Below are 13,909 nucleotides of genomic sequence, written 5' to 3' on the forward strand. Positions count from 1 at the left end.
CTTGCTCAGATCGTATCCACTTCGTAACCTGGTCCCTACCAGGTTAGGTGTTCAGCCTAATTTACAACAATGATTTAGCCCAGTAAAAGGTTAGCCAGCGTTGTAGTACAGCACACAACTTAGCGCGATAAGAGGAAATCCAGCTTTGTAGTACAGGCCCTAAAGGCTTGTATGAAATTTACATTCCAATTAAAAATGATATAGTTGGTCGAAGTTTTTGCTTTATGAAATTTTGTGATGGGCTGAATGTTGAGATTTTAGGTCTTTTATGCAATAGCATGCTGTGGAATTTAGAAACAGGCATTAATTAAAACAATGACATATTATTATCTTTGCCAGTGTGACAGAGCACACTGCTGTTGTTTTGCTCGATGTGATAGAGTTGCAATAGGCCTGATAAATCTAACTGTATGTAGGGTTGTGTAATGTAGTCAGGATCTCTGTACATTAATAACTTATATGTACTACTTCAGGGTAGAAGTATAAAAGGAGAGGGAAGTTGGCATTAACATACCGGTACCTGGTTAAGGTCACATGGTTGTGTAACATAAACATCAGGCAGCCAAATAACAGGCGAACACAAGGAAATTATGTCTATTCAGCATGGAAGCTTTTGTATGTGGAAATACCAGATTAATGCTGCGTGTTGTTGAGTCACAGGAACAGAATGAAGTAATGGTGAATCTATGCAGTCAATGGAGTCCATTGTGTCCCTCTAAGAGCCATTGTTCCCGAAGCAAAACAACGCTGATCGTCTTCTTATCGTTCTCACTCACTCCCTCGATTTTGTCTTCTAGACAAATAATATCTGCAGTGCCAGTCCACATCACCTATTCAGACATTTACATAATTCTATTATCTATTGTATGTGCATAGTTAGCAATACTCTGAGCTATTCAACAAATTAAAGACAAAAGGAAAGGAATATTTCCAGTGTCAATATTGTCTTGAAGATTGCAGTGGGGGCCGCAAAAATGTGATTGTTTGATCCGAGGGCCACATTATCAACATTATTGTCAGCATTTAGAATAACGACCAATATGAGCATTGATACAGGAAAGAACAAAGGGTTTTAGCGTCTGTGTTTTTTCCCTTTCATTTTTGTATATTCTTGTTTAACTTTGTGTGTCGTTTTTTGTATTTCTGTTGTCATTTGATGCATATTTCTGTAATGTATGATTTTATAGTACTTTCTTTTGTATTGCTATTGTAGATTTATGTGTTTTGGAGTCATTTAGTGCATTTATGTTGTTATTGTGTGCATTATTTGGTAATTATGTGTGTTTCTTGAGTCATTATTTGTACTTTTAAGGTCATTTAGTGTATCCTTCTGTAATGTATGTTTTTTTACGAGGTCATTTTCTGGATTTTTATTGTAGTTTTGTGTGTTATTTGAATAATTTTTGTACTTTTGTTGTCATTTTGTGCATTTCTGTTGTCATTTTGTATACATTTTAATTCATTTTGTGCATTTACTTTGGGGGCTGCAGAAAACTAGATCAAGGGCCGCCAGTTATGTCTGCCCGAGATGTTTCCAATTGTAGAAGAACTCTGCTTTTAATAGTTATCAAAACTTGTATTTAATTTAACCTATGCGGTGAGTCTTGTAAAATTGCTACTTTAAAGCACTCTAAAAGAGTTTCTCCCACTAAGATCTGCAAATTCAAGAGCAGAAGATTATGTGAGTGACTTTTGAGTACATTTTAAAGTCAACTTCACTATTCAGATACTATGGCCACATTTACATGGGAGCTTTAATTCAGAATAAAAGTTAAATGCTCTTTAAACTGACCTAGTAAACACTTAATTACTAATGCAAATGTTATTCCAAATTAAACATAAATCTGAATTAGGTGGCTGGTTTTTTCCAATTTTAATTCCGAATTAAATAATTCCTCTATCTTGTAAATGTTTAATTCCGCTTTAAGTTAATTCCGGGTGTTCTGCGCAAGCGCGACTTGCCGTGAAGAGGCGCATAATCCAAGCTGGCCGCCCGGACTAGAGCCGAGACTATTTATTTAATAAGAGCTTTAGAAGACATGAATATAATAACATTCACGGGGACACATGGACATATTACACACACACGGACATCGGCAAACGGGAGACGGAATAAATGTGGTCTTGTACTGCATGCTCAGGCTGTAATATCACCAAGTTTATCATTATACCAGTTGTTAGAACTACTGTCTTTACCAGGAAGTGAATACTTATTGTATGATTAGTTCCTATCTCCCTTCTCCTGCTCAGCAGACCAAAGTGAAACCGTGTGTTATTGTTGAGCTGCTGCTTCAAAACTACAATCAAAATAAAGGTGAAGACAGTTCTCATGTTTAGTGTTCTGTGTTGTAGCCGAAAAATAAAAGGTTTGTTGTAGGGATGTCCCGATACAACTTCTTAATTTCCGATATGATACCGATATTGCAGCGTTGCGTATCGGCCGATACGGATATTGATCCGATATCACCATGAATCACACATCCTTTTTTTTTGTTATTTTTGTTTTGTTTTCATTTTCTCCCTCTTTTCTTTAATAAAAAATAAATAATTACTTATTTTGTAGTGTGGAATGTTAGAAAAGGCTTGATCAAGTGACGTTACTCAAATAGAGAACAATAGTCAGCAACAGTAGGTATGAGAAAAACTGACCCATTTATTTTTAACCAATTAGTTACATAATGTTTATCCTTCAACACAATATCTACAGTATTCTACAATTGAATAAAATAAATAAAAAATGAATTGAAAAAAACATTTAAAAAAAAAAACCGGAAAAATCGGGATATCGATATCGGATTGGGAAACCCCTCGTTTGTTGTGTGTTTTTCCCAATAGATGAGAACATGTCATGTTCGCCCTTTGTCCAATCAGAACCCTTCCCAACCCACAAACCTAAAGCGGAACTGAATAAAGCCAAATAAACCTGTTTTCCATGTAAACCTCAATTCGGAATTACTATTTCCATGTAAACACGAAGCAGAACACTTTAATTCCAAATGATTCGATTCGGAATAATTAAATCTGAATTAAAAAACATCATGTAACCGTGGCCTATGTGTATCTGAAGCAGGAGCAACCACCTGTGCTTTGTAAACAGCCCCAGTGAAAGATGCAGCTCCTGACCTACATGGTGGTTTCTGCAAGGAGATTATTAAAGGCTAGTGGGGCTTAAAGTCATCTAGGCCAAGCTCGACTGCGAGGAGACACAACACATCCACAACGCAGCGAGTGTCTTCAAGACAGCAGATGGAGACACATGTTTATACACTGGTATGGTCCAAACTTACTCCTGTGCTTTTAGCAGCTCTTTTCTCACAAAAGTCCCGAGCATCCCTGGTGAAAAATTAACGTGTCAAGTGTATTCAAATTTTGCATATTTTTGTGTATTTGATGCCACACAAGTCATAAATACACTTTAAGTGCATCTATGATTAGTTAACTTAAAGCATGGTGTTTTGGAACAAATAATTTTGTACTAAATACATTTTAATTGTAATTAAATGATAAAAAAAAAAAAGCTCAACTGGAAGTGTATTTTTAAGTGCTAAGGTAGAACACCTTAAAGTGTATTTAGTAAGACTTTTGCACTAATTTATGCTATATTATTAAATTAATAAATAGGTTGAATTATTGGAGACTTTCCAAATACATTTGATAAATAAATAAGGTACAAGATAACTTCATAGTTAGACTCAAATGTAACTTAAAATACATTCAGACCTAATATCGGAGTTAAAATACGTAAAGTATGTAAAAAAAAAAATTGAAAAAACTAATTTCAAAGTAATAATCAGTAAAAAGTTACACATACATTTCATTTAAAGTATATTTTAGTAAAATACGTCTTTTTTAATAAAGTGTAATAGACTACAATTGTTTTGAAGTGTGTTAAAAGTGTCTCCGTTAAAGTGTGATGTTAGGATATTTTATTAAAAATGTACAAAAAGTACAATTTGTGTGAGTACATTTTCAATACACTAGTCAAAATTTTTATATACTTAAAATACAATAAAGTACATTTTTCTTCCACCAGTATAGCAGGCTAGGTTGAACTCAGATGTACTTAAAATGGGAATTGCATTCATGCTCAGACCAGAGGAACTACTTCAGGCACTTGAATCTCTTGATTTGCAATTTGCAGTCACCTTGTGAAGTTATAGACTACACTCTGCACAAGGTTATTCCACCAAAGGAAATCACTGAGGCGAAACTGGTGGGAGCTGTGGTGTGGCTGAGCCCACAGCTTTACAGCTCCATTACTGGGGCACAAAGTGTGGGAAGCATGAGTGATCTGGAGAAGTGAGGGTGCTGGGTAAAACCTTGATGCTTCTCTGGGTGTAAAGAGCCTCAACTGTTAGGGCAGATCACTCCAAAATATCACACTTTTCATATGTTCTTCACTACGAACAGATTAGGAATAGAAAAGTAGAAGCAGCAAAACTATAAACAAAATGAAAAGTATTTTATGTAGTAATTAATCATAATAAATTGCTCTCTTTCTTGTCAAAGCCTTTGTTGTTTTAGATTAAATTCATATAAAAATGTCAAAAATTAGGCAAATTAATTTTCTTGTTGTGACCCCATTTTTACATCAAGAATCACAAATTTATATTTGAGAAAGTGAAAGTATAGAGTTGTTAGAGAATGTATGTGGTGTTTTATTTTGAAAAATAATAATACCTATTTAAACTTTTTGAGCTTTATGCCACCTTCCTGCATTACTGTCACTAATCTTTTTGTATATCATTGTATATTTGTATTATCTTTTGATATATTCAATTTATATTACTGGTGTTTTTCTATTTTCATTAGTTTTACATATTTTATTCTTTCATACTATTATTTTTTTACTCTCTTAGGGACATAATTTCATTATGTACATGTTCATGCACATAATGAGAAATAAAAATCATGAATCGCTGAATTTTGTAATGGGGTTTTTTTAACTGTGCAAAATAATAAAAATAAAAAATAAAAATATAAAAAATAATCAGTAATTTTTTACATTTTATTATTACTAGACATTTTATGTGACACGATTGTGTTTACCGGGTCACTATACCAAGGTTGAAAAACCCTGCTCTACACAGTTAGTGAACGATTCACCAGAAGGACAACAAAGTATGACATAAATATCAAACATCTTGCGGACAATAACCAATAGAAGCTCATTTTATTCAATTCTTGTAAAACACTTACTATGATAAATATAAAGGACCTTCTTCTCAGACACACACTATTTATATCGGCATACAACATATGACACAAGCGTACTTAAAGGGGCTACAGGTCCCAGGGCAGAGATCCTGACTCCCACGCTGATTTGTCTCTAAGCCATCTGTCACCATCTGAGCCTCCACATGCATTTCCCCTATTGTACAACAACACCTCAACAGTGAAATAAAAAGGACTGTGCCTGAAACCATTTATTATCATCTCGGAGCTGACTGACTGTGGCATGCTGTGCACACTTCATCTATATTTGGATACTAGTGCATGCAAATGTTTCGCAGCAGCAATAATCTGCTTTCTATATTACTTTTGTATATTTTGCATTTTTGCATTCAGACCCACAGTTCATGACAAGATGTAGATTATGCATCCAAGCACAAATATGCAAATGCTTCCTATCCATAAAACAGACTAATTGTCTCATAAACAAGCAGAGGGAGGAGACCCGTTCACTCCTTCTCCTCCTGCTACAGTAATGAGAAGACGTTCCTAATTTGATATATAATAATAAGTCAAAGATCTAAGCCAACTCTGCTGTATCTTTTGATCAATGGTTGTGTGGCTAAATTCAACTAAACAGAAAAACTCTCCGATAACTTATAAAGTGATATATGAAAAGCTTTAGCATATTAAATATTTGGCTTCTCAGATCAATCCAGTCATTGCGTTACTGTTCTTACCTGGAAACAAACTGGTGGTCTCTCTCAACCAATCAAATGGCTCAGGATAAGCCATGGCGCAATTGATTCAAACTATCAGAGAATCTTGATTTTCAAAATAAATCCACATAAATCCATCACAAATCTTTCATTTTCTTTTTAAAAAGATATTTACACCGAGTCCTGTACTGAAATGGTGTAAGTCGAGGATTCCCTGTGAGTGCAGTAGATTCTTCAAATCAGCAAATCAGGTCAAATTCAGAACCCTACACAATCTCTATTGAGATACAATGACTATGGCCACTCTGTCTGCATGCTCTGATAACTTCCAATGTGAGACGCACAGGAAAAAGTGCCTACAACAGCAGCCTGAGCCGAGGCATGGCCAGAGAAGCTTAAACCCGGACCCATCCCATTCCACTTGTATTGTTTGTCTAACCCCCACGTCCCAAACCGTGCCTTCTCTGACAGTCACTGCCCTCCGTCTACTGATGTCTGTCAAAAAACATCACAAAAACAACACAGGGCCTAAATGTCCTCTAAACAGACACAGAAAGCAGCTTCTACTGATGCCAGCATGTGTGGATATCAATGCCTGTGTCAGAAGCTGCGCCACCAGGCGCCTTATCACTGCTTCTATTCACCAGACCAGATCACAAAGAGGGGGACAGATAGTGTGACAGTACGGATAAGAGGGAAGAAAGAAAGGGAAACAGCTGCTGTGGTTAGTGGCAGGGACAGAGACTGGCCCCTCGCCAAAGCAAGAGGGACATTCAGACGTGTCGGAATCACACTGACTGTTCTTTATTCCACCTGACAGTCACAAACTTTAGGGAAGTCACAAAGAAGGGGTTGCATGAAAATACAAGTTCGGATGAACTACGTCCGGGCTCGCGGAACGTCTCTGCGCCGACTAGCATGTACCAGGTTCCCGAGAATTCAGTCAAATGACTCGGTTACACCAAGTAAAATATGGGGCCTCCAGGGGGCCCCTGGCACCCCTGTCACATACGGAGTAATGGGCCCCATTCATATATTGGCACGTGTCAATGATTCGGTACCAACTGTCGCAATATTTGACTCACAAATAAATGAGAAAACGACTTTGAAAGAAATTGCAAAAAAAAAAGGGCCCCTAATGAATATATATATATATACTGTATATATACACCTACCAAATTTCAGCCTGATCCGTTCACGAATGACAGAGGAGTAGCAATTTTAACTAGTGTACATAACAAAGAGAAGAAGAAGAAGAACAACAACATGGCGTTTTGAGTCCGGTATCCCGGCCTAAAAATATGCCCACGAGGCAGCTTCGTCATGGGCCAAACAAAAACAAAATAGACATTGATATTGTGAGTGAATGATGGAGCATTTGTCAGAGGCTTTGTTTGACCATAATTGTGTAATTAGCTTAAGTGGCTGCTGTATGAAATGATGGTCTACTCCACCCAGACCAATACATTAACAATGTAGAAGATAAGACAAGTTTTCAGCTAAAGTATCAAAAAATACACATAGAAAGAGCATGTTTAAAGCTATATGAACAGGACAGAGAGCTTGATATTAGAGACATAAAAAATAGTCGTCTAGCTCAGTGTTTCTCGACGGGGGTAGGTGTACTCCTTGGGGTACGCGATGGCACTACAGGGGGTACTTGAGAGAGATAGAGAGTGGAAAATTAACAAATAAAGTGGTTGTCTTGGTCCAATTCCAGGCGTGATATGACCGGAAATGATGAAAACTATAGAAATCATTCTATTCAGGGTTTTGCAACCTTGGGGTCGGGACCCCATGTGGGATCGCTTGAAATTTTTGAAAAATGTAAATAGATTTTTGAAATTTTTTAATTACAATTGTTATATTTTTTAATACATTTTCTATACTTTCACTTTGTGAATCTAGTGCAACTAAACTGTAGTAAAATCATGATAAAAAAACTAATTCTAGAAAAACATTAATTCAGACATGAATTCTTGATATCAAAATGGGGTCACGATCCACAAAGGTTGGGAACCACTGCACTAAATACTGTTTCTTTCCACTAATTTACAAAATGAGATTCTTTAAAATGCGTGTTATCACTCCATAAAATGTGTGTTATCACGCCATAAAATGTGTGTTATCACGCCATAAAATGTGTGTTATCACTCCATAAAATGTGTGTTGTCATTCAATTCCATCATTATGCTCTATAGTTTTTAAAATAGTTTTCCAAGCAAAATGTCGTAGTCGCACAAAGCTGGTCTAGCTGATAGCAAAAGCTCCTTGAATATAGAAGTTGGAATACAATTACAAGCATTTTCACGTGAAATTTGCATGTTTTTTTATGTGTGTGTGTGTGTGTGTTCTGGTTACCATAGCCCACAAACTTGTGTGTAACTAGTTAACTGGAGTTTTTAAAATAATCAAAGGGGTGATTGTTTCTGATTGTCTGTTTCAGGTCGGTCTGGTTAAAGACAAGCTACCTGTTAGCCACTTTCAGTTGGCTTCATTCAGACTTTGAGCCTGATGAGGCTGTAATGGATTAGTGTGTATATAATGTGAATGGATCAATGCCAGTGGCCATGCAGAGTTCTACTGGGTAGGAGGTCAGAGGTTGTGCTTATCTGTGTGTCTGCGTTTTTGCATTTTGATTTGTCAATGTTGGAGTTTAGAAAATATAAGGGAAACATTAAACACAGGAACCAGGGTCCACATGCCGCCCTCAGTCTAATTTTGTACGGCCCCAAAAAGTAAACGAACAAAATGAAAGGAAAATACACAAGATGACAACAACAAAAAATCCCAAAAATAACCAAAAACTATACAAAATGCCAACAAAAACACACAAAACAACAACAAACACGCACAACATGAGAGAAAAATATCATAAATGATCCCAAGAACACCCAAACAACAACAAAAACACACAAAATGGGAAGAAAATATTATACAAAATAACACCATGAACACAAAGAATGACAACAAAATCACAAAAAAACAATTACAGACAAATATTCTAAATGACACCAAAAACACGCAAGATGAGAGAACAAATTACTAGAACACATAAACAATGGCAAAATTACACAAATTAACGACAGTACTAAAACACGCAAAACAAGAGAATACACAAAATGAGAGAGAAAACACATAAAATAACAACAAAAATTAACAAAAAAAGAGAATAATAATGTTCAGACTGGTTAGATTCTAAATGCTTATGTGAATTCTCATATCGTGGCCCTCAGATCAGACAATTACATTTTCGTGGCCCCTGCGTTGATCAAAGTTGCACATCTATACAGTAGAAAAGGGAAGTTTGATTGACCTAAAACAGCCTTTTACTTCTTGTTGTAAATAAGTTAATACTAAAAGGCGGAAAACCATTTATTTCAGTTTGCAAGTGTGCGAAAAATGTATACTGATGAAGCCTGTTTATTCATAACAGCACATCAGTCATACACTAAGATTGTAAAGGTATGTTTAGATTAGCAATCCTCTCCACAAGTGCTGAGTATAATAATAACACATGCCACCTTTAGGATCCTCCCCCACTCGTGCTCTGACACAAACCCAAACACCCATGCAGAGAAGTATAGTGTACAGTGAGGGTGGAGAGCTGCAGACTAAATAGAACCAAGACATCTAAAATTATGGCAGTTAAGCATCCCACACTTTAAAAGTGTCAATGCAGCAACCTTCACATGGCTGACGGGCATCGACATCACGACTGGCTCCAAGCAAATGCTTATTAGTGAGATGAATGATAATGGATGTTTTAGTGTAAAGTAATGGTGGTTATTTATCCACTGAACCTCTGTCTGAAATCAGCACAATGACTGCAGGAGAGAGAAAATGTTTCAAAGGCAGATATCTGATGCTGGCACTCTCTTCAAGTTTCTCACTGATCTTTAAAAATCAAGGGAAAGGATGAACAGAAGTTGTTATCTCCTTCTGGGGTAACATAATGGATGAATATAAAAAAAGATAGGTGACTCTGGGAGGTATACGGAACGTTATCTAAATGAGATCTTCGTCGGCCTGGGGACGAAAGAGTGTCACTGACTCACATGGAGAGTGAACGTGTGTGTGCGCGTGTGTGTGTCACTATTTTAACGATAAAGCAAAGGCTGGTTGACCTAAAACCAAACTTCAGATACTGTCCCTTTGATCCGGAGCTTTTCATGCAGAGCTAAGATGAAATCTCACTGGAGGATATATTAGTCTTGCTCCCTTTTGAAGACCCTCAGCATCCAAATGCTCTTGTTCTTGATGTGTATTTTCTATGTCAGAGAGAAAGTTGTGCTAGTTGTAGACAGACTAACCATTTAATCCCTTTTCTCAGGCACATCGTCCATCTGCTCTTTCCAGAATGGGTGGTATACTTTATCACACCAGCATGTCCTGGCACTGATCTACAGTCTTGACTTGGTTGAGCATGAAATATAATCTGTTACACTTCAGGGGACTTCTGGTTCTGGGTCTCAAACGAAAGAACAAATTTTTACTTTCTCAGCTATCCAAGCAGTCTTTAACTAAAACTCCCTTAATAGGTTTAATAAATTAGTCTAAAACCCTACACTTTACAGTCAGGAGCCAAAATGAACCTTTAATTTACTTCCTCACAAGTTATTTTTTCAATGGCAGCCACTGTAAGGTAACTGAAAGATCAAATACACAGTTTGATGCATTGATGAGGCACTGATTGTGTGACGTTTGTTGATTATGAACGTGTGAATAAATAAAACGCCTCTTTGGAAACTAAATAAAGGTGTGAAGTGATTTCATTAAGGTAGGCTTTTAGTTTTTAATGACCATCACCAGCCTTCCTTAGAAAAACTTTATTAAAGAGAGAATATTAAAAGAGAGGGCAGTGTTACACCTAGGCGAGGGGGAAGGGAACAGGAAAAGGGGAGTCAGGGTAGGAAAATGGAAGGGGTGGAGATGAGTCGACTGTTTTAAGGTGAGAGTGCAATGTGATGTTATAGTACATAATAGACTTTTTTAACTGCTGAACGTTAAGTATAAAGTCAATGTCCCTTTAGCTGAATGAAAGAACCTTAATTTTCCAACATGGTCCAAATAGATTCTTAGAAGTGATCGACAGATTTATTCGTCCGATTTTTGCGTGTTTTACAAGTATCGGCATTGGCCGATGCGCGCTGCTCCGTTCGCCGATCCACTTTGATACCTTATCTTTTAACTGTTTAACTTAGCGTTGTTCCGTGGGTCCACGTGTTGTTGTATTTAACGAGCAGCTGGCTGGAGGCATGGCGTGTGCGTGTGCACATCATTGTGTAATTTTTATTATGTAAATTGAGGGAGCAAAAGTAGTATCTGCTCCAAATATCGGCTCAAGAAAATTGGCAGTCTGTAAAAAAAAAATCAGAATCAGCATCGGCCCTAAAAAACCCATATCGGTCAATCCCTAATTCTTAGAATTCTTAGTAAAGTTGCAGGAAGATGAGTTCACAGACAGGGTTGCCAATACATCTTTTGGGTTTTTTCCCAAATCAAATGATCTGATGTAGGTAACTTTTGACAGGCCTGCTGGTTTCAAATATGTTGAATGTTTTTGATTTTATAAAGTTTCACATTCATCCCTTCCTATAGTCTACAACAAACACTATAATCAAAATGTCATTACTACACCTACAAAGATTTCTAGAATAAATTCTCACTCTCATTCGAACTGAAGCCAGCATTGAAATATGAACGTACCGCTTGACAACACTTGTTACATTATTATGACTTTGTACAAACCGTAGAAGCAGCAAAGTTAGTTCTATCTTACTATGAACACACTAACCATGTGATGAGAAGCTTCTTCCATATGGTGTTGGTTTTAATGCCCCGGGTGAACATCTGTATGCAGACAGCATTCACATCCAGACTACGGAGACAAACGTCTCCTTTTTTTTCTAACACTGAGAGCAGTTTCTTTAATAGGCTTGCCAGTTCAGTGACAAGTACTTGCATATAGAATATGTGACTGATGACACTGCAGGGAACTCTTAGTGACTATTTAAGTCAACATCTGGGTGTAAGTGAGCAAATGTGTGTACATTTTATGGCCGGAATTTTATGAGTGGGTAATATGTCTGAAAGGTTTGGTATCATAAACTGAACAGACTATCCACATGAGAAGATTCATCTTTACTGTGCAGAAAGCATGCAAATATATGTTGTCATGTTACACCCTGTTGTGTTTTCTGTTCAGTGTACATAACTTTTAAAAGCATATGCTTTATTTATTTAGTTAAAACCATTGCTTTAGCCTTTTTGTTTGACTGTAAAAAGGTCAACCGAATGCCTTTATCTTGATTTCAAAATAATTGCCAACATGTTGATCTGTTGCCTCCGGTTGCTTTCTTTTTGCGTGTTTTGGCAAATCAAAAGTCAAAGTCAAAGTCAGCTTTATTGTCAATTCCTTTGCATGCACAAACATACAAGGGAATTGAGAAGACGTTTCTCACTTCCCACGGTGAACAGATAAAGTGCTCAGGCACAGCAGAAAAGACATTCCTATACTAAAGGTAGACATACAATTTTTACAACAGAGAAAACATTTACTAATACCAAATACTGAAACTAATACTAATATATAAATACTAAATACTAAAACTAATACTAATATATAAATACAGTGTGTAGGTGGGAGTAGCAGCATGAGTTCCTATATAGTTTATGATAGTGCAAAGGCAAAACGGTCTTGGCGGCATAAAAAAAAATTCTGTATATACAGTATTTTTTTTTTACATTACATTTTTTACAAATACATGAACTATATGACAAATTGTCATTCATATAACCCCAAAAACATGCCCATGTGTACATTTAAAGCTATTGAACACTTCAATAAAAAGGCATATGTATACTCTACATTAACGCTGTTCCTTTGTTCTCATTTATCTTCTGATTTTTCAAATTGGTCCGTTGGTTCTTTCAAAATAAAACCACTAATGGTCTATTGGATTGTTAGTTTTTTGTACTAGGACAACAATGCTACAAGGTTAAACAATATAGGGAAGTTATCTCCACAACGCAGGCCAGTATGACTCACAGCTCCACCATTAGCCCACACATGGGAGAGGAAAGATAAGTCCAACCTACAAACAGAGCAGTGGTACTTATAAATCATTGATCAGGCCAGGGCCGGTTGTTTCCGTCCTCCTCCCCCTCTACGTTACGTTCATGCTGTAAGATGCACAGATCCCACAGCCCTCTCCTTCACCCCGCGTTAATGGAGGCATATACTGTACATCTTGGCCTACTTCAGGAAGGCCCACATTTTTTGACTAGCTCGCTATCTGCTTGCAAATGGCCTGGCCATTGAGATGTTGCATCACACAGAAACGAGCAGTGCATTATTAATAAACCTCTCTGTATGTGTTGTGTTATAGTAAAAATTCCTATTCAAAAAGCCATGACTACATTAGTTGAACACTTGTATTCAAATTTAGGAGAGTCACTATTAATAGCACAGCTAACCAACACACATAAAAACAGAAACAGCAAAAATAGAACGAGACTCCCCAAAATTACCTTAGTCTTAGTCTTAGTCAGGTAACTTTCTTCATAAGTCCTTATCAAACAGCAAGATGGGTATTTCACAAAATCTGGATATGGGATTTAGCCAGGCTAATCCTGATATCTCTGATGAGTTAATCTGGGATGTAACTAGATAAGCTGTTTCACCAGAGAGAAAACTCATCAGCTGCCATGGAAAGTTCATTCTGTGCCACTATCCAGCTGCTGCCCAGGATAAAGGGCAGGCTTGGCTTATCCAGAGCTTCCAAATGACCTCACTGAGTTTCTTACAGTTATTTGAATAAATCGGACATTGTTTTGTAGAAATAATATTATCAAACACAAAGGATTCCTTCGTTTCCATATCTGTTTTCGAATAAACCGGATTACTGTACGGCGATTTGGTATGCTTGAAGTAAAACAGGAGGCAGAGCTTTCAGCTACCAGGCCCCTCGGCTTTGGAACCAGCTCCCAGTAGGGATGTAACGATTAATCGTAAG

The 13,909-nt window shown here is 36.9% G+C and overlaps 1 protein-coding gene across 4 annotated transcripts in view; it reads right to left on the reverse strand.

Annotated features, from left to right (window-relative positions):
* The window catches only part of pak5 (p21 protein (Cdc42/Rac)-activated kinase 5), a 100,828-nt gene that overhangs the window by 68,733 nt on the left and 18,186 nt on the right, over positions 1 to 13,909 (reverse strand). For 3 of the 4 annotated variants that reach the window (XM_028439912.1, XM_028439914.1, XM_028439911.1), the window contains exon 1: positions 5,913 to 6,228. The exons of the other annotated variant lie outside the window; for it this stretch is intronic. In XM_028439912.1, coding sequence (XP_028295713.1) covers positions 5,913 to 5,967 — 55 coding nt within the window. In that variant the 5' untranslated portion in view covers positions 5,968 to 6,228. Of the gene's footprint in view, positions 1 to 5,912; positions 6,229 to 13,909 lie in introns of those variants that run through there. 4 annotated transcript variants of the gene reach the window in all.

The sequence above is a fragment of the Gouania willdenowi genome, chromosome 24, assembly GCF_900634775.1.
Source record: "Gouania willdenowi chromosome 24, fGouWil2.1, whole genome shotgun sequence".
Classification (NCBI taxonomy): domain Eukaryota; kingdom Metazoa; phylum Chordata; class Actinopteri; order Blenniiformes; family Gobiesocidae; genus Gouania; species Gouania willdenowi.